We start from the raw sequence: 22,394 nt of genomic DNA on the forward strand, positions 1-22,394 counted from the left end.
ATTTAAGAGATTATGACCAGTAAATTGAAAAATGATTTTAGAGGAGCGAGTTGGTGAGTTTTATGGAAACTGACGAATTCAAGTTATGATGATGGAAGTACCACCACTGCCTCTGTTGCCTCCATTTCCCGTCATGGGAGCTGTACTTTTAATTCTTGTTTAACTTGGTTGAAAGCAAGTATTGTGATGGATGCCAGTTCGTCTTAGAATAGAAGGAAAGAAGGAAAGTCTCAGAAACACGCTTCATTTTTAGAGAGAGACAGATGAAAGAAATGCTAAATGAGAGCCTGCACTGATTTACTGAAGCAATAAAGGCTCGCCCAGATGTGACTTCATGACTTCGGCTCTCTTTTGCTGGATAGGCGGCAGTAACAGCACTCTGTTTTGGTTTTAATCTCTGGACTGTACAACTCTTACTTACTGCACTCACTGCCAGCTACACAGCTAAAGCGAGAGAGCTGCGTCAAGTGAAAGCCAGCTGGTGATATAGCAATGACTGGCTTGAGCTAAAAACAAAACTAAATTTAGTTATTGATTTTCATAGTTGTTACCTGTAGCTGACAGCTACCTTTTGTGATGAAGACATTTTTAATAATTCAATTAGTTGTTCTGGCTAAATGAGGCACCAGATAAATAGGTCAGGGTGATACGCTTAAGCCCAGCTAACCTCCTGCTAAAGCTAACCTTACTATTTTAGCTGAGTAGCTGCAACCACCTGCTCCCCTTTTGACTGTAATGGATTCTATGTTTGGTTAAGCTACATTTGAATCAAATATTGAATTGTACCTCAATTCATTTTATTGTATATATACAGAATATTATTAAATATAAAATACTTTTTTTTTTAACTAATTGATAAGAGTGGTGAAAGAAAAGATTTATTATGTAAATATTGCGTTATCCCCTCACTTTCTGTGCCTTAACTAAAGGCAGAGGGCAGTGTCTGCATTTTTAGTTTCAATGGCAATTTTTTTTTTTTCATTTTTCGGTAAATTAAGCCACCTTAAAAGACATAAAATTAAGGCTTACAACCTTTGTGTTTGTTACACAGTTTACTGACCAGCCTTTACTGGCCCCATTCCTTAAAAAAACCTTCTTCCTCAACTTCACTGCTTCTGTAGTTACTGCTTTCTGTGAAAGGCAAGAATCAAATCCAGCACACCAAATTGTTCTTTAGGACTCAAAACGTAGTTTTCTGATTTGTCAACTGAGAACTCAGAGTTAGTCACTTGTACAGGATTGGTCGACACAGGGTGGCAGCAAACCCTGATTGGTCAGTGGTTATGAGACGAAGCCAAAAAGCGGCTGGATGAAGAGGCCCACGGTTCCCAGGACGCACACGGTCACAAACACCCACAGGAAGATTCTATCAATCACCATGGCAACGTACTTCCAGTCATCCTCCACCTGTGAGCAAGGGAGGGGACAAAACAAAAAAGTGTGAGAAGATAGAGGAAAGTGTCAGTGGTGCCAAACGGAAGATGAACATTTTTAGAGAGATTCTTTTGATAGGCGAGTGAGGAAAGGTGAGACAGTGAAACAGCGAGAGTAAAACGGGTGATTCAGAATCTCAGAAGGTGGGAGGTTGTGGGAGTTGATGGGGTGAGGTGAGGATTATGCACCAAGGATAGAAAGAGGGAAAGACAGAAAAATACAGGCAGAGAGAAAAGATCTGAATATTTCTTGTAAGCCAACAGAAAATTGATACATAATTTACACAGGAGGAAATTATTATGATAATCACATTCAAATCACAGCGTCAAAAGAAGTGACAGGCGTTTTGACAAAGCTGATTGAGCCACGAGTTTTGCATATCAAAGGCTGCTTCTTCCCTTTGGGAGATTTCACCCACTGTATTTATAACTGACAGGGAGACATGGGAGAGCTCTCCACTCAAATCTAAAATAATTTGGTTCTAACTTACACTATTGTTAACTTATGAGCTGGTTAGGATTTGCAGAGCTCTCCCAGGCCAACACGGCTTAGAGTGTTTTTGCATGAATACATTATGCATCAAACCCACTTTCTGTGTGTTTGGTTTCTGTGAGTGGCTGTAGATTTATGCAAAGTTTAGAAACAGTGGAATATCATATTTCCTATGAGGTTTGATTCTGAAGTTTTGTCAGACACTGTATTTCCGAAAATAGTTCAAAATAGTCAAATTAGAGTAAAAAGACCAATTGAAGAATTTAGAATTTATTTTCATTTGGCCTTCATTTTTATCAGTTAGATAATTGTGAATGTGGTAGGTCAAAACTGATCTAGGAAATCACTGGTAAACTGACATGTACATTCACAACAGAGATTCATGGTTATAATTTTACTGTCTGCCTTGGCTAACCTGATGGTGCGTGCAAAATATGACTGATAGACCATTTTCACAGAGGACACATTGACATGTCACAGCTGGTAAACATAAGGTGCAAATACTGTTTACATTTAGCTGCTTCGGACCAGAGGCATCGTTAATGTTATGAATTATACCTACAGCTGTACAACACCCACACAAGTCTTCGAACCTAAATGGTCATATAGGATGCTCGTCCCAACCCTCTGATACGACCCTCTGATGCACCCCTACCAAAAACTAGACGTGTGAATACAGCAGCTGCTGAAATGAAAAAGCTACATTGCATTTGCTTTATTTTTTCTTCTAATCACTTGACATCCAGTGTGATCAGTTACAGTGAAAATAAGCATGACTCACCTCTTTGGCCTTGTTGCGGCTCCTCATGTTCTCTGCGATGTACTTGACGCTATCAATGGCCTGTTTAATCTCAGGTGAAACCACTGAAAAGGCCACCACTGTATTGATGCTCTGTGGACTCAGCTGACATGTCATCTTCCCTGTGTCTGGTGTTTCTGGGGTCTCCTTCCCATGCTGGCAGGGGCAAGGGCATTTCTTCCCAGTGCAGCCCTCCATGGAGGAGAGCTTACTGTCCCCAAACTCCAGACAGTTGAGGGAGCCTCCTCCGACCTGCTGGGGACCACAGCCAGAGTTCAGATAATGTTTCACATTCTTTCACATTGTTTGGTAATATTTTTTCTTTTGCAGCCATGGTTTGTTTCAGAGATGTGGGATCTCAGGGATAGATCTGTGGGGCTTCAGCAGACTTGTTTATTTCCAGCGTTTTGGGGAGTAAAAGCAGTGCGGCCGCAGGGCTCTCATTGCTGACAATAAAGTCGAAAAGTTTTTTAGTGGATTCACCTGGCTGTACTTGCAGGAACCAAACAGCTAGATCCCAAGGCAATACAGTATTGAAAAGTCTATGATAAGATAAGTAAGCTGTCAAATGGTCAGAAACACTTGCAGTTTGCTGGTGGAGGCAATCCAAGGTTTTGAGTATTACTGTAAGAATGGTTCAGTTACCTCCCCTAGGCTCTTTTCCGTGTTATAACTGCCTGAGATCTGGCAAAATCAATGACTCCCACAGCTAAACATATTGAGCTTCGCCCATGTATCACTGAGACCGAGCAGGAATCATCTCATTGCGCTACAAAGAAATGAATATTCCTTTTCTTGAGCAGGAAATTAAATCAAAACTATAGTGCTCTAGTCAAAGCCTGGCTGCCTTTTTCCTAATATTGATGGAAACATAAATTTAAATAATAAAATGTAACCGTATCAATGAATAGATTAATTTTCACAAATTGGAAAGTTACACATAAAGAATTAATCTTTGACAAAGGATCTTTGAGCTCTTTACATGTGATCAGCCACAGAATTGCTTTGTACCTGCATGAGCCATTGTTTTTCAATGAAGAGAGTGAAAATGGCAAAACCCTATAGCCCTTTCAGTACTGTTCTGACATTATGCTTCAGTCACTTTCAGCTTTGACCTTGTCCACTGTAACCTCTTAACCTTTGTTTTATTCTTCAAATTTCGTCACATGTTGGCTCTTTGTTGTACGGTGGCCCTGAGAGCTCAACACACTGCAACTTAAAGAACACATTCAAAACAAGCAAATTCAGAACACAGCCAAATACACAAACTCTGTGAATTGAACAAAAAGTGTGTCCCAGCTGGGTTCATCACTTTTTTTGTGTCTCCTGGTTCAGCTTCAAGTAACTTATTTGGTGTGTCTTGAGCTCTCAGGGCCACCGTAGCATTGTGCTCTTTGCCACACAGTCATGCAGTCAGACTTTCTTTGAGAATATTCAATTGCATAAAGAAACTGTTGCCTGAACTGTTGTTGGTGTGGGAGATCTTTCCACAACTCCAGATTTCAGGTGGTGTAGCGTAGCATGCAAGGGTTCTGTGGTTCATTGAACAAGTCTACAGTTGACACTTAGGTCTGAGGGGGGACAGCAGGAGTATATAGTGGGTAGGGTCCACTTACCTGCATCAAGCTGTTCTTCCTTTTTTTCCCTCCTTTCCCTCCTCCGCCTCCTCCTCCCCCTCCAGCTCCTCCTGCCTCCCCACTGCTGTCCAACCCCCCAGCTTTGCTGTCTTCATCAATCGGCCTCCGCATCAGCATAATCCTCGGCAGTACTTTGAGAAACACAGAGCGCACCCAGCCCGGCATTGTGTGGGTCATTGGTGTGCGGTAGTGTACATTAAGCACAAACACGGTGATGACGATGCTGAGTGTGACGAAGATCATTGTGAAGAGCAGGTACTCTCCAATGAGCGGGATAACCAGCGACGTGGAGGGAATGGTCTCGGTGATAACGAGCAGGAACACAGTGAGGGAGAGCAGGACGGAGATACAGAGCGTGACCTTCTCTCCACAGTCAGATGGGAGATAGAAAACCAGCACTGTGAGGAAAGAGATGAGGAGGCAGGGGATGATGAGGTTGATGGTGTAGAAGAGTGGCAGACGCCGGATGTAAAAGGAGTAGGTGATGTCTGGGTAGATCTCCTCACAGCAGTTGTACTTGATATCATGCTTGTAGCCTGGAGCATCAATGATTTCCCACTCGCCGCTCTCCCAGAAGTCTTTCAGGTTCACCTAGGGGATGGAAAAAGATCTTGAAATCAAATCATGCAATGGAATGACACTAGCACAACATTCAGGCTAAACTTACCAACAGTATGACACATATAAGGCTCAATGTTTTGGTTTTCATAGTTTTTTTTTTCCTCTTTAGGTGCAAACCAGCTTAAAACCAATTTTCACCTGGATTTTATGTCCACATGCAACCAAAACTTGTCACTGCAAGGAGACGCTGATCACTGTAGTTTACAGAAAATAGGAGCCATCTTGTTACAGTTCAGAAAATCTCAGAGTAGTGAAAAAGAAAATAGGTTAAAAAATGCAAATGCAGCCATTGTTTATCCCTCTCAGTGAGTAAAACAACGAAATGGTTAAACTACATAATGTAGAATGTAAAAGATGCTTTAAGGGAAACTTATAATGTTCTGTTCATAAAACTGAAGCACTTGCAAGAGACAGATTTTTAAAAATAGAACAATTTCAATGGAGAACCAGCAGAGGCTGAGACTTCTAGTCAATCTTCAAAAACACTGGATCCTACACCTCCCATAATGCAACATCATAAGCATTTGTCATCAAACTCACCCTGCTTTCTAAAACCTACTTTGTTCAAACTCCATGCCCCCATTTTATGATTGGCAAGGTAACCCTAATGACATCACCATGATATCATTAGGTTTTTTCTCAGACTTCAAAAAGCTCCTTCCAGAGCTACAGTTTTTACAAACTCAGTTGAGCTCTCCATCATTGGTTACACCACATTTGGACATAGTCGCACTAACACTTATACTGACCTTGGACCCAATAAGTACCAGGTCAATCTTGGCTTTGTCATAAGTCCAGGAGCCAAACTTCATGGAGCAGTTTTGATAATCAAAGGGGAAGTAGGTGATGTCCATGGGGCATGAGGATTTAAAAATAGCTGGAGGAACCCAGGTGATGGTACCATCAAACTTCAGCAGAGCCTTGGTCTTGTCCTCCACAAGGAAATCACCTACAGCGCTGTATATGATGTGTGTGAGTGTGTGTGTGTAATTAAGCACACATATTCCCATGGCAGAGAAGATATGAAGAGATATGATACAAAGGCATATGTGGGCGTTGAATAGGAAACAAAGGTTAGAGGAAGGCAGGCATTAAACAATGGGAAGTGAGGGGGAAATGGAAGCGAGGAACACAAGAGAGGGGAGAAGATAAAGAGGTGAGGTTACAGAGGTAGGAAAGAGGGCATCAGAATGACAATGAAACTGCGTTACACATTAATGTGTAATACAAAACTGCCTTAGATTAACATTATGAATCATTATTGTAAGTCAAAAGCGAAATGAGTCCACAATTAAATGAATTAAAATTGAGAGAACAGAGCACAGCTAAAAATATCCCTGAACAATAGACCATCATGTTAGCATTTTTAAGGTTATCAGTCAGTCACTGAGGTATAAAAGACATTTATTCTTCAAAAATGCAATATTTTGCAATAAGTACTTGGGAAACGAGCACCATGCTGACATACTATCATTTTATGAAGCTGATTTTGCCTATGTGTTAGCGAACAGTTGCCTATTTACGCCTTCAAGTTTCATGTTTCTAGGTTTTCTCTTCCTCCAGCCTAACTTGGAAACTGCCTGGCTCTTTAGCTGCTAAATGTGCCACTATGTTCACAAGCTAGTGGCGAACTTTGTCCATCTTTTTTTGCTGAAAGCAGCTACCTGCTGTTGCTGAAAACAAGGTTGATGAGGGTCATGAGAGTGAATGAAAACACTAAAACTTCAGGCTGTAAAACCAAAACAGTGAGCTGAAAGAACCTAAATTGCTCCATAGAGCTGACGGGACTAATTCTCTTTGGGTTTATCATGTTTAGCTTTTAGCATGTAGTCATTTCACCTATTGCTAATATAAAAATATTGAGTGATGCAGCTTTAAGATCCACTGTCAATGCTGTTTTTCTTTCTAGTTTCTAAAAATTACGGTTATGATGATGCTGTTTGAGCTAACGATAAGGTTGACAGCCTCACTTGTTGTAGAGCACAATGTCAGGTCTCCAAATCTTGTTTGACGGAACTCTAATGAACTCAATCCCATCAAACTCAGCCGGCATCCATCGCAGCTTGTAGTCGTTCCAAATCTTAAAGAGAAAAAGAGAAAAGCATTTTGAAAATACTGGGGAGTCAACCATCTGTTTTGTGTTTTGCATTGTACACTGCACAGATCATCAGTCACTGGAGACATTCTCCTTCATGGGAATATTTTGAAATACATATTTATACTGCAGGCAGAGCTCCCTTTGATGTTTTATAGTAGAGCCAAATAAGGACTTTGTAGCAGGAAATCCAATGTTTATAGACAGAAACATGAGTTTCACTGAGCATTGAAATACTGTCATTGCCTATGCACTAAAAAATTGAGCAAACGTGTATTTTTTTAATGCAATTCCTTCTGGGAATAGAGTCGCAATGTAGCAGTTTTGTAAGCAAATAATAACACTTTCACAATAGCCACATCTGTATAAGCAGCAGCTCAGAGAGAAGGGGAGCATATGTGTAAATAGCTCAGTGAAAGAGATGAGGGATGAGTGCGTTCATTTGCTATTCTGTCAAAATACCTGCGGGTAACGTTTCATGAGCTGTGGATCCATTAGTCGTGGCTATTTGCATGTCATTCAAGATGAATTCATTCATTAGCAAAGCGGATTAATAACCAGTTATGACCTGGGAGCTGTTTAATTAACCACTTCATGCTACACTGGTTTTCCATTTATCTATCCTGGCAGTTTACAGTATGATTGGCTGGAGATGTAATTCCTGATGGGTCAAAGTGGTCATATACATATACATATATCTGCTCCTGTACTTGATATGCATTTTGTTTTACTACAACAATTATTAATTGTTTAACAGGTAGCCATAGGTAGTGACCATGAACAGCCAACCATTCTCACAAAAGAATGAACGTCTTAAACTTCTTCCTACACTTAGAGACTATATCAAATCTACTGGGGAAATAGGGTGAAAATGGCTTGTGTAATTTTATTCTATTTATTTATTTATTTATTTTTTTAATTTAGTGAGCATAGAAAATAATTTGGTAGCTAGAGAGAGGCTGGAATAACCAAAAATGCTGCCATAAATCCAGCAAATTTTTCTTCTTCTAGTGCATGCAATGCTAATGTTGAATCCTATATTTTGCCTTTCCCATTTATAAATACTGTAACAAATTGCACCACTACTCTCATTATCACTACAGTAGTGGATTATCACTGCTCTAATTATTTTGTGATACAGAGGGGAAGGTCTGACTCCACAGCTTTTGTCTGAATCTGCTGAGAAACAGAGCAACCAATCATGATTATTGATCCTACAGTATTTATTTATTCCATTGCCTACTTATTAATTTAATTTAGGGAGAAATATCCATATTTTTCATTTGATATTTATTCGATTTCCTATTAATATAGTTCATCAATTAGGCAGCTTACTTTTTGTATTCATGAATTAACTGATAAATAAATGTGTCTATTGTATCAATAACATAATGACCTCTTAGTCTTTGATAAAACCTTTCTAAAATATTAGGTTCAGCCCTCCATTAGCATAGGCTGCTTGATTAGTATTGACTGGCCTATGAGGGCTGAAAGAAAAAATGGAGACATGCATCAGAGAGGGGAAAAGATACAAAGAGTGTCTGCAGTTGTACAGTATTTAGTTAAAATTAAGCTCTCTTATCCTTTACATAAAAGTAGGCACTAGAGCTTGGTCTTGAGGAGCATAGAGTGAACGCATTTAGAAACACCGTGCACTGTTACAGAAGGAATCCCCTGCAGTGTTTCTGCAGAACAGACGCAATAAATTCATCTAAAATGGCTTCCACTGTAAAACCGCTGGCTGTGATTCAAAGTCCTTATGAGTGACTGTGGTGTTGACACAGCTTCTCATTAGTGATGCCTTGTTATAAATAAACAGCTCAGCCATTACAAACAACAAATGAGATCAGCCCGTACAGGCCATTTAATGCATTTTAATTGGAGAGCCCAGAGATCACAGAAACATCTTATCTACTGCTGAATCACATCAGCATCCAACTGTGGTTCCACCATGTGGTGCAATTAGTCTCTGATTTAGATCATTGTGGTCTATAATATTTATAGTAACTTTTTTTTCTATAAGAGAAATACAGGTTGCGAATGGGTGAAGAGGAAAAGGAAAAGAACCAGAGTGGTTGCAGTTTGGAAGATTTGGAGGATAGCTGTCTGAGTGAGGTCAGGAGTTCAGGGTCCGTGGCTATAGATCTGCTGAGAGGCAGGACGTGACTAACCATATCACTAACATCAATCACCAGCTGCTTGCATCCAAGTGTCTATCTGAGATGTCCTTGTTTCCTTGTTCATTTGTGCCTTTATTCTCACTGTGTTTAACATTTCAGTGATGTATGACGTTCACATACACACACATCTCAAACAGACACAAACACACACAGGGATAGAGTGAAGCACAGGTTGGCATCTCATACTGGTGTCTGCTTAGTATGTATAGATATGTGCTCACACACATGACCCCTCTTCAGGCTTCACTTACCTCTGTCTCTGCAGACCACAGGATGGGGGTTGTGTCAATGAAATAGTTAATACACTGTCTGACTATGTGTGTGTGTGTGTGTGTGTGTGTGTGTGCACGCATGTACTTACATGCCTCAGCCATAAGTTTGTTTCCATGATCTGATTCACCTCATCCTGCAGAGACACAGAAAAGGAGTGGAGCTCTGTGATTATGTGTGTGTGTAAGACAAAGTGCGTTGTTGGTATAGACAAAAAAAAAAAAAAATCAAGAGAGGAATAAAAATACACATTTAAAAAAAAAAATGGAATTCATCCCCTAATCCTTGTCCTCTAAAGTTGGAGCTGATTGGCTGAAAAGGTTGACGATGAGTAAGTTAATAATAGATGGAGAGGTTACAGATGTCACCTCCTCTCTACCTTTTCTCTGTGACCATGAGGCAGTTTTGATTTGCAGCCCTGTGATTCTCAGGATTCCACATAAAGCACATAAAGAGACGCATCAGCCACATGCTGTATACTATATACAAGCAGCAAATGTACACAGACACACACACAGAGTGACACATTCCCTGAGTGCACCCATGCCAATGCACACACATCCACACACTCACCTTTAGATTAATCTCACCTTGCAGAGCAAGCAGATATAGCTACATATCAGTCCAGTCTGAAAAGGGCTCCTGCAGGCAATTTTCCCTTAATCTGAGGATTTCCATTCTGAGCTGAAAACCTCTTTTCACTGGGGGATGTGAAGCAACCCCCCCCCCCCCCCCCCCCCAACCACCACCACCACCAACCTCCACCCCTCCCTCCCAGCATCATCCCCCATCTGCGTTAAACTTAACACAGCCAAAGCAAAACAGCAGTGCATAACAAGACCGTGAGACATTTTTAGAATCCGTGAAACTGAAAAGACTAAATAAAGACTGCATTCACTTTCCGCTTTCACTTGTCTCGTTCCGCAGCTTATCTTTCAGCTTCTCTGATTCAAAAGGTAGAAAATACGATCAAGATTCTCATGAGAAGACGTCTCACAGTTCACACAGACTCTCACATGGTGTTTAGAGGATGCTACTAATGACACATTTTGGACTCATTCACCTTTGTCCATCTGCACTTATGAAACATGACATACAGAACTGAATGTGCACGGTGCTTTAAACACCTTTTACATTATGTTGAATTGAGTCTTAAATTCAGTTCCTGCCTTGTGTGTGTGGGTGTGTGTGGAGCTTACAACTTTAACCAGCTGCGAGATGGAAACCTCAAACTCCACAGTGACGGGGTCAGAGACATTTTCCACTGGTCTGATGAACTGGTTATATCTTCTGAACAGTTTTCTGAACAGCCGGTCCTCTGCCTTGGAGGAGAAGCAGTCTGAGGGGGAAGAGACAAAGAAGAGGGGGCAGACAGATTGATCAGTGGCTGGGCGAGTGAGTTTCAAAGAGAGATTTGAGAGGAAGTAGTTGAAACAAGATACTGTGTTAGAAAAAAAAAATTAATATGCAAAAAAATGTAGCAAATTCAGTTCAAGTCTAACTATATAAGTCATCCACAGTCAATTCCAATCAACTCAAGTCATGCTACAAATAATTATATTAATGATAAAATGAGAGAAAAATCTACGTCAGCCTCTTCTGATGCAGCGTTATGCAGCGTCACATCAATAAATCCTTTGAGTTTGTGGAGAGAACGTTTTATGATATTTGATGAATTGCCTATAAAGAAGTCTTTTTTAGATCATAGTGTCTCTGCTTAGATCATCAGAGTCTACTTTGAACAAGTCTTTGACTCGAGATAACTTCCGTTCTCTGTGTAACTGGGGGAGCCCAGAGCTGCCATGTCCATTCTGAATGATATGGTCATATCATAAATAGTCTATTATCTTAAATTCATTTTTCTCTTTCTGCTCTCACAGGGTATATGAGAAAGGGAGGAATAAGCTCATCACATCATTGCAGCTCACAAATGCCTCGCACTGACCTTTGACCCTGAGCTGAGTGACAAGACATCTTTCAATTTCACCCTTTCTTTATTTTCAATTTAGTTCAGACCCATGAGACTGTTGTCATTAGCTCCAGTTTCCAAACCCATCACCTGCCCTCTAGACTTGGACTTACTGATGCAGTGATAGACCTCCTCGCAGTCACTCACCATTCAACCCCACTGTTCCCTATCAGCTTTTACAACTGCAGATGTTAAACCCCTATTTCAGAAACCAAATCTTAACCCTGTAATTCTGAATCATCAAAGGCCAGTTTTTGTGATGGGTATTTTGAAACTGGTGAACCTAAGACAAACAACTCTCCTCTTAGCTTCCCAACATGAACCTTTCTAGCAAATTTCAAATATAGCTGAAACCACAAACGTCTATACCACTGAAACACTTTCTGTAGCAGCTCGGATTTATCTTTTCTTCTCCCCTTCCACCAACTGATCCCAGCTTCTCGACACAACATGCTATCACATTGCCAGCAGAGCCACATTAGTATCATCATGCATCATTGCCATGGTTCCATTTATCTCTGTAACATGTGCGGTACATTTTTTTATAAATTATATATATATATATATATATATAATGTATTAAAAAAATGTGTTAGTATAGGTCTGTTTTGCCTCGAAGTTATGGCTAAGTGCATGGTTTGGGTTGTGGACTCTCTGAGGAGAGCTTCCATCCAACATGGAAGCACAGGATTTAGCCTGGTCCTCTACAGTCCAAATAGTCATTGTCATAACTAGAAACCATTGTGACTGACCTGAATTGATGAATTAACTGACCACTGCTGCAGTTCATCAAGCAGGAGCAAACACAGCTTTGAGTGGAGTATCACTTTAAAAGCCAGAGCGTCATACTGTCTGCTTATTTAGGTAGCATTATGGGCAGGTGGTAGATATCCTAGAATAGAATCTCATCTAAGCTGAAGTAAAACGTAATATCTAAATGGAAATAAATCACAGTGACAAGCTTGTCCTCGTCTCTTCTCCTGACTAATGGTAAATATAGATGGGTAGGTGTTGCAGCTGGTGCTGGTTCATCCTGTATGAGAACACGATTTATTTAAATTTACCCAGATATAGATATGTGTTTGGCTAGACTGCTGCTTAAGTGCTGTATACTAAAAAGTGATGTAACAGTGCTTTAGGTTTATGTCATTGTGCAAATCAGAACTGTAGCTAATTCAAAATACTGTGTTGTTGCAGTCGTGAACAAAACACAAGGCCATAGTCGCCAAAGTCATCAAAATGGATCTAAAAGTAAATTAATTTAAAATCATAATCCATATGAATTTAATGACACCAAACTCTATTTTTGGTACTATTTATGGTAAACAGTTTTCTACCAATATCCATTTAAAGTATTATTATTCTGTATATCTCTACTAGTCTTCTTTGTTGGTAGCAGAGTATGCCATTCACTCACTGAAGTGTTTGGAAACCCCAGACCCAGATCTTCAGCCATCATTGCATTTACAAGACAAGAGGTTATAATATGTCCCCTGAACACCGTTACTTCTTCAGGCCAGACTGGATGCTACAAGGCTAGCTGGTTAGCATGCAACCTCAGTAGAAGAAAAGAAGTGATGGAAATACACGCAAGAAGAAAAGGATTGCTTTCCACAGCTGTTGGTGAGTAGAGGAATGAAGCTTTATGGTAAACTCACCACATTTATTCTAGAATGGTTAGTAAACATTTATCAATGCGAACATCAGCTATATAGCAAGAGCAAAAGTTAAAAATAGCTGATACTTATTATACTGAATAACAGTTTTCAAAGTGAACTATATCAAAAAGACAAGTTGAAAGTTTTCCACAGTCTGTTGCCTTGAAGCCTACTGAATCACTACAGTCCTTCAAGACCCCACAGCTGTCACACAGACACCCTGGTTGTTCCCCATCGCTCTCTATAAATACCTAGATCAGTACCACACTCTGCTCTTCTGGGCAGTTCTCAAGTTGTTGGATGGAGAAGAGGGTGCAGGGAGGGGTGGAAGGAGAGGCAATATGAAAATGGACAAAGGATGCAAGGAAAAAACAACTACAGCAACAGTCAAAGAATGACATTAAGAATAGGGAGAAACAGCAAAGAAGTCTACCATTTAGAGGACCTTTGTAGAACATGTGTCACCTCAAAGACACCTGCAGAGTTTGCCTTGAGGTGCTTCTGTTGTTTTTCCCCTCTTTTTAAATACTATCCTCATTTGAATAAAACCAGCCAAATTGAGTTTGGGATAGATGAGAGGAAAATCTCTTAATTAAAATGGACTTTTTTTTGGAAAAGGCCTTGAAATCCCAATGATGAAACATTGCTGACCCTATTACATCAAGATTCCTTCCTTAAAGGCAAGAGATAACCCTCTGCATGCAGGCAATAGTGACACCAGAAACCCAGCTGGTGCTGAACTCATGGTGACAGCCCTCTGGAGACAAGAATAATAGTAAAACGGAGGAGAGAGCGAGAGAGAGAGAGAGAAAGAGAGAGAGAGAGAGAGAGAGAGAGAGTGAGAGCGAGAGAGAGAGAGAGAGCGAGAGAGAGAGAGAGAGAGAGAGAGAGAGAGGGACTGAAAGCAAAGCCGTCTTAAGATGTCACTCAGAAGATTATGTGAATCCAGACTTCATAGCCCTCTGTCTGGTTGCTGCCTAGCATGTGCTAATGCTATGCTAAATAGAGTTTAAAGGAAACATGGTACTAAACACTTTGCATCTGATCCATGTTTGACAAAAAAGGAAAGATTTCAACGAACAATTATGACAGCAGTATTTTTTAGACAAGCACAAGAATAGAATGGAAAGAAGAGAACGGGATGAAGGAAGGAAGAAAGGTAATTTTTCATCTACATGTGAGTATAATTACAAAGGCAGAGCTGCTCTCTCATACATGTCCACTGACTAAACCAGTCCTTTGATCAAAACAGGATCCCGCATTTACACGCTCTCTCTCTCACACACGCACAGACACAGATGTGGACATGCACATACACACATTTGACATGGTCAGATGCATTTCACATTGAGAATCATAAAACAACCAATTATGAGCCAAAGGTTCGACCAACCTTCATCTGGATTTATAATGTCCCCTCTCTCTCCATGTTTCAAATTATTACGCCACCAATCTCGCTCTCCAGTTGTGTGTGCTTTCATCATGCTAGGATTAACATATTACATGACATAAACTGGTAAAGGGGTTCAAAATGATTTACACGGAGATGGAGAGTTCACAGAGAAATAAGTCTCATGACGAGTGAATAAAAACAAGATTCACAAAAACCTGTGATCATTTTCAAATGAATATCACTCGCCATCCACTAACAAATAGTATAAGCAACTAAGTAGATGTGAATTGACAGGTCACTGAACCCCCTCCTCCACACAATGATTCTCCAATCATATTTCAAAAACTGTAACCAAGCGGTAAGTCTGTTAAGCTTTGGATTTTTTCCACATGTTGAAGCAATGTAGTATATGGTGCTGAGGTATCTGCTCGAATGTGCGTCGCAATCGTTTGCTACAGAGAGTAGAAATCAACCACTACTTCCAAAGCCAAAGACCATATCATTTACTAGCCACATTAACTTGTGAGGTTGCACAATGTTTTCTGATTTAGCATATTGTGATGTCAATTTGAATTGGATGTAAAATCTTCACAGTTTACATCTTTACTAAACAATTGATCTTAGCTTTGTTCAGTAAACTACACAAACAGTTACACCTGGTAGTACCTGGGTACTAACCTGTTTGTAATAACTAGTTTGTTTGATGCAACTGTAAGAACTAGTTTGTGTGATGCAACCCGTTTTGATTTAATAATACATAAATCTCCTCTTACACATTTACATCATAAATGAGGTAAATTTGAACAACCATTCTTCTGTACTGTTTCTTTTTTTTACTAATGTCAAGCCTTTAGAGGTTATGTGGGCGGAGGTAGAGCGGTTTGTCCATGAATCAGAGGGTCGGTGGTTCGATCCCCGGCTCCTCCAGTCTGTATGTCAAAGTGTCCTTAGGCAAGATACTGAACCCCAAATTACCTCTGATGTGCCATCAGAGTATCTGTGTGTCTGATAGAGATGCACCGTGTAGATAGCAAGCGCTGTGTGGACGGGTGAATGTGACTCGTAGTGTAAAGCGCTTTGAGTGATAGTTAAGACTAGAAAAGTTGTATGTAAATGCAGTCCATTTATGTCCCTTCATCGTTTCTTTCCTGCTTTTTTTTCATGCTGTTTGACTCACCTTTGTCCTATTTAGGAAGCAATCCTATGTGTTTTTTGATATTGCTGCATAGCTATGTAGGTTCTAGCCATGCAATAGCAGCATAGCTCTAGGGTCAGTTGGTCAGTCAGTCCACCACTTTGGTCCAAATATCTCAACGTAAAAATTTGGTACAGATGTTCGTGGCACCCAGAGGATGGAGTGTAATGATTTTGGTGATCCACTGACCTTTCTCTAGCGCTGCCATGAGGTTGACATTTGTGGTTTGGAGTTAAATGTCTCTGCAACTACTGGATGGGTTTTCAACAAATTTGATGCACACATTCCTGCCCCCCACATGGTGAACTGTAATAGGTTCAGTGATCCCTTGACATTATTACTACTGACATCGTCAGCTCAATTATTTTTTTTAATTTGCCCAATACTTGTATGTGTATGAACTGAACTAAGATGGTGAACAAGGTAAGCATTATACCAACTAAACATCAGCATTTGTCACTAAGACCCTGTTAGCATGCTGACATTAGCATTTAGCTCAAAGCACTTCTCAGAGCTGCTAGCATGGCTGTGAACTCTTGTTCATTATCTGCTGAGACATTCTCTCTGATAAGACTTTGTAAAAGAAAATTACCAAAAAAATAAGCCGGCTACAGTTATGACAGACCAAAGAATTTTTCAGCTACATGTGCAGAGTCAGTCGAAAGTCACTTAGAAAGCAAGTGACTTCAAATATAATATACATCCCATGAAATATTTAATGCACCCAAGACATGAGGGATGGAGGTCAACGTGGATACTGTTAAAAGATAGTTCTGAGATGTCCGTCATTCAGGGCGATGATGGAGAGGAAGCATGAAGGGAAATGGGGTGGGGGTGGTGGGGGGTGGGGGCAGATAATGAGTGATGCAGAAGAAGAGACCATTTTATGGGCTGTTTGAGAGGATACTGTAAGAGCCATTTAGACTTCATTCTCCCTTGAGCATGCAAATGCTTTTAAAGGCGAGCGTGTGAGAGAAACAGAGAGATAGAGCGAGAAAGATGGGGTGAAAGAAAGTGTGTCTTTACTTTTCCATCTTTATTATGTACAATGCTTATATGGTAAACACTGTATAAAGGAGTAATTGCTTTGCTGTGAGCTGCTCAGCTGGTACTATTTGTTTTCTTTTTGTACCAGTAAAGCTCAGCTGAAATGAGCTGAATTCAACTGACAGAGATTAAATGGGAGAGGGAAAATATAGAGGGGGAGAGAGACAGCAGAGAGGACGGAGATAAAACTGAGTAAGATGAAGTAGAAAGATGATGACAGCAACAGAACCTGAGAGATTTGTGAGCGAGAAAGTGTGGCAGAGGCACAGGGAGGAGAGACGCAGGTGCAAAGAGCCAGAGAAGATGGGATAGTGGAGAAGGGATATGATTGTGTGTGTGTGTGTGTGTGCGTGTGTGTGTGTGTGTGTGTTGGGGGGGGGGGGGGTGTGGGGTGTGTGTATGTGTGTGTGTGTGTGTGTGTGTCCAGTAAATGGAATAGGAAGAGGTGTGTTTGATGCTTGTGACAACTACATTCTGTCAAAACCTGCAAACAACTTTCTGTCACTTGTTCTTTTCTTTTATTCTCTCTCCCTGTCTTTTTTCAGCCGCTAGTACAGGTCCCGTATAGCTCTATTAAAAGTCAATATGACATTCACGCAAGACTGCACACGTATCTGTGGGCTCACACATTTTCATTCATTTTCAAATGAACTTTTTTCACCTTCAAAATGAGCAGATCAAATAGAAATTACACATCCTTTCCCTCGAGGCTTATTCCCTAAAAAGTGGGTTAAATGAATTTGAATATGTTTCTTGTGAGAGAATCATTTGGCCTTTCACACTCCAATATCTCAACAATGGCTTTCTCATTTAAGAAATGTGCACTTTGTCCTGTTTAAGTGAAAAAGAGACACTAACCCATTTACTTCTCTCAGGGTTTTAGGAAATGTCACCTTGGACCATCCATAGTGAGAAATTTGGGCTTCATTGATCATATAATCATCATATAATGTTAAACTGAATATGTTATAAGGAAAAGTGTTAAAAAGTGAAATCTGTGTTGGCATGATCATGCAAAAACTGGTTAAAATATATATTTTTTTTTCACGATATTGACTGATGACTGACAGAAGAAAATGCTCCCACACTTCATTGATTATGATGAAACTGTGAAATGTAGCGAACATGTTGCATGTTTATGAAAACAGGTGGATGATTACCAGTTTGTGAGGCCAGCGCTGCAGTGTGAGGTGTTCTCAACACGTCTATCTGTGACTCAGTTTGCATTTAGCCACGCCCCCCTCCGCTCTGTGTTCTGCTCTATAAATGTTACTGTGATATAAGCCTTGTTACCACACAGATGCACACACATACACACCTCGTCACCACAGTTCACTGACCGGATCATCAGTCATGCATTCAAATACATTAGGAGAGCAGCCTCTGTTTGAACACAGGGGACAGCATTGTGAATATACCGTACCCACAGGCTGAAATAACACATTAGCAGTAGCACGTTTTGAAACCGCCAGAAGCAAAATATATACTGTAAAAATGTGTGCATGCGTGTTTATTGTTTGTATGTGTGCTCATGTATTTTTGGTGGATTTTAATGGTTTCTACTAACTGACAGTCCACAGACAAGACTGAGCCCTGAACTGTGAAGCTGGAGATTGCATCAGAACAGGAAGTTGTGGAAGCTTCTGAGAAAGTGAATTGAAGATGATAATTCACAAGTGTGTGTTACTCTGTACTCAGTGTATTTAACGCTGACTCCTAAAAAAATGTGTTTGTATTCTTCCAACTTACTTTGCCAAATATGGTACAGGAGAAATGTACTCACTGCCTAATCACATCACCTAACGATTCTTCTGTTTCAGACAGGGTGACATTTTTATACGGCACAGAATTCAAAGGGGGGGCAGGGTTTAGGTGTACAAAGCACAGGGCTTTGACACCATCACCTGAGTCTAACATCTTGCTCTTAGTTTAAGGATTCTTAAATACTTGTTCTTGAAGCCAGCGTTGAGTTAGTGAACGTTTAACCAAGACTACGATTTCCCCTTAACACTAACCCAGTGCTTTCAGTTGCCTAAACATCTGTATGTGATGTTTTAGTTTCCGATATTGGGGGGAGAGAAATGAAATGACATTTTACAGATAAGTTCAGGATGAATACTGCAATCACTATAAATGCTTTCTTGTTATGTTCATTGAAAAACGTAATCTAATGAGTGTTACATTTACATTACACGTATACTCAGATTTTAAGTGCACTTAGATTTGTAATTGTGTAAACCATCCGAAATTGTATTCTGACAATTGTGTGTGTACTTGCATTTGTAGATGGTCTCAGATTAGTGCGTGTGTAAAATGAATGTAGGCTACTGTCGGTGTTTGTGTGTGTGTGTATGTGTCCCAGTGTTTGTGTGTTTACTCTGATTTGTAGCTACTTAGATTTCTAAGTGGTCTCAGATGTCTAAAATGTATAATTTTATAAAATAAGCTGTCAATGTGCACAAAGATTTGTAAATTTCACTATGATTCATATCAAGAAGTATCCAGACATGAAAATGTAACATACCACTCCAAACTTTGTCGCACAGAAACTCCTCAGCACCAGAGTAAATTTTTGTAGATAGGAGGCACAGTTTAGCAAGATCACCAGCTGGCACATTTCTGTCTCTGGAAATGGAGAGGGGGTGGGGGGGGGGGGGGGGGGGGGGCACAAACATACACACAGACACCTCCCAGCCAAGAGGGTCATGTGTGGAGTAAGAATGTGTGTAGAAGCTGATAAACCATAAAAGAGCCTATCTGCCACCATGCATGAATCAGATAGCTGCTATTTGTGCCCTTGGAGCAAATATTTACGTTAATGCTTTGAAATTCTGCAGCATAATTACCGTCTCTGCTCCACAGAGTGGCTCCAGGTTAGATCCAGGCTCTGTGCCTCAGCTGCGGTCAGTGATTAAGTTGCTGGGTGCATTTCAGCAATAACAAATCCTTCCTTCCTTCACCCTCCCTCTCCTTCTCTTTCTTCCTTCCTTCCTCACTCCCTGCACCATTCATTCCTTCCTTTATTCTCCCCTTCCTTACTTCACTCTTAATGCAATCAATCTCAACTAATTGTGAAGGTCTGCAAACAAAGCTGCTCCCGGTCTTGCTTTTAAAAAATCCCTAACCTTCTTTTCAACCATCACTAGCCCACATACCTAATGTTGACTCCTTAACTCTAAAGGCAACTTGTCACCCTAAAATCCCTCTTCTACAGAGAGGATCCATCAAAATAACCTTAAAATGACCCCACTTCACAAAAATATCCTCTCTGAAGCTCTGAAAATCATTTCACAAACAAATGGAAGAACAAACACACTAAGACAACTTAATTCAACTTTTTATTCATGCCACAATTGGGGTAATATGAATTAAGGTTATCAGACTTATCCAGAGACGCACATTGCTGGAGAAAGGGTTTTTATCAATAGCCTGCACACGGCCAATCCCCGCTCACTAAAAACCTGCTGTCTGCCCTCTGTCCGAATAAAACAGTGTTTGCACAGGTCCTGTTCAGCCTAACCTACAAACTCCGACACCGACACATCCTGCAAACAAATCCTCATCTGTTTTGGTTTCCTGAAATCACGACTCATGCCTCTAAACAACATTTGCATTCATCAAAATTCTGCATTTCATTTCATTGGCCTAGTTAACGCGGAACCAAGAAGTCGCGGAAGAGGTTTATCTCGCGTTCATATCGACTTAGAATTCATAAGGCTGAGGCGGATCGTGTCTGGATGTCTTAACGGTTTTGCAATTTCCAAAATAATAAGAACCAAAAGAAAAAGTTATGAGACTGACAATCGACTGCCTTTCTACACTGAGGCGCTTCTTCGGCTTCTACGCACTGGACAGAAACTCGACTACCTTGTTGCTGACTTCCCACAGCTGGAAGAATAAGACAAACTTACTGAAAAGCGTCAGACTGAACCATCACATCATTATCTCACATGTCCAGGCACCGACGCGCAAATCTCACTCCGTATCCTCGCCCTCTCTTTTAAACTGAAGGATCTAAAATCACTCACAGGTCTCTAAAAGCATCAAGCATCTACAGGATATATAAAACCCTAGCTGGGATAAATCCTACTTACCTTGTGTTGTCAAAACCACGAGAAGAAGCAGTAAAGTCCGTCTCGCCGCCGGCTGCATGTCTCCCCCGTGTCGTCTGGGGATCCTCTTCACTTTTTTTTTTCTTCTGGATGAACTCTGTCTGTTTACTCGATGAGAGAAATAACGTCAAACGGCAGGAAAACGCGCGTCTCTCCCCTGGTGCCGCCTGTCTGGCTCTGCCGGTGCGCTCCTTCCTGCTCTGATCCGAACTTGACTTCGCTCGTCCCTCCCCTATGAGCGCAGAGCTCCCCTCTGGCGCAGCCACACACGGGGAGGGAAGACCTTCCTGACACTTGCTCTCGATGATCGTTTGATTATGTGGCTGACAGGAACAGAACATACATGAACTAATACCAATTTGAGTCTAAAATCAGGTAGAATGTTTAACACCGGTGTCCAGCAACTACAGGCAAGTGTTGCACTCACCGTGGTGTAGTTTTTTTTCGGTTTGTAGAAACGAAAATAGTTATATAAATAATTCTAATCATTTATGACTACATTATATCACATCAACAGTCGGCAGTCGCTCTGCTGCCGGATTTGCAGCTCATACAGACGCACGGGGAAGTGGTTGCACATGCTGGGCTGCCTTCAGCACCACGGACAGCGCCAGGGAGTTTCACTGAGCGCTGTCCGTGGTGCTGAAGTAACTAATTCACTTCATGTTGAGGGATATTTCGCACATTATTAACATTTAACACCACATTCTGTCGCATAGGAATATCATTTATATCTAAATATATCTTTCTGAAACGTTTGTTATTCTATCGTGGTGAGTTAAAGTACAATCTTTGCATTGTGAGTGTTTGCGGTACTAAATCCAGGACTAGACACAGACCGTGTAGCGTGTTGTGTCTTTTCCAGCCACTAAACTGCAGCACTGCGCTGCGCTGAGGCGCAAAGTTTGTCTGTTCCCAAACATCGTCTCTGCCTCATTATGAGCTCCCTAGGTGCCTGTTTACCAGCCTGCGGATCGCGCTGATTAAGTTTAATTTTAGCCCGCGAATTGTCCACGCTTGGTTTGACGTCATCAAACAAAGTAATTAGGGAGGCAGTGCTTAGTGGAGCCGAGCTGAACTGAACCGAGTCAAAACCTGTCAGCCATCGATGGGAGAAAGAACAACACACAGCTGGAGGATGTGTCCTGGAGAGAGAGAGGGTGGGGGGCGAACCTGCCTCTTCACTCAAATAATAATTTGGCTTCTTGGGGTAAATTCGGCCCTTTTGGCTTCACAGCCCCCTGTTAAACAAGTCCTGTTTAAGTTAATGAATTTTAATTTTTCCTACTAGCCTAACATGGTCAGATTATGAGACAATGGACCACTGAGCAGTGACACGCAAAAACACCTCTTCCTACCTCCTCCTATTTCTTCAAGCAGAAATATTCTGCTGGCAAATATATACTAATTATTTTTATTCTATTCTAAACATTTTAGATCAAGCTCACCATTATTTTCTGTCAGGACAGCCCCTTCCACCATCCCCCACATT

The 22,394-nt window shown here is 40.8% G+C and overlaps 1 protein-coding gene across 1 annotated transcript; it reads right to left on the reverse strand.

The window, feature by feature from the left end:
• Window positions 1–967: 967 nt before the first annotated feature.
• chrna6 (cholinergic receptor, nicotinic, alpha 6) lies at window positions 968–21,109 on the reverse strand. Its single transcript, XM_071505216.1, has 8 exons — window positions 20,885–21,109; window positions 10,728–10,867; window positions 9,620–9,664; window positions 6,954–7,063; window positions 5,733–5,940; window positions 4,342–4,953; window positions 2,708–2,980; window positions 968–1,407 (listed from the first exon to the last, which is right to left on the reverse strand). Exons 1-8 carry the CDS (start codon window positions 20,940–20,942, stop codon window positions 1,282–1,284), a joined length of 1,572 nt encoding a protein of 523 aa, XP_071361317.1. The 5' UTR covers window positions 20,943–21,109; the 3' UTR covers window positions 968–1,281.
• Window positions 21,110–22,394: the final 1,285 nt, after the last annotated feature.

The sequence above is a fragment of the Trachinotus anak genome, unplaced genomic scaffold (genome assembly GCF_046630095.1).
Source record: "Trachinotus anak isolate AG129_WGS33_773 ecotype Australia unplaced genomic scaffold, CSIRO_AGI_Tana_v1 ptg000019l, whole genome shotgun sequence".
Taxonomy (NCBI): domain Eukaryota; kingdom Metazoa; phylum Chordata; class Actinopteri; order Carangiformes; family Carangidae; genus Trachinotus; species Trachinotus anak.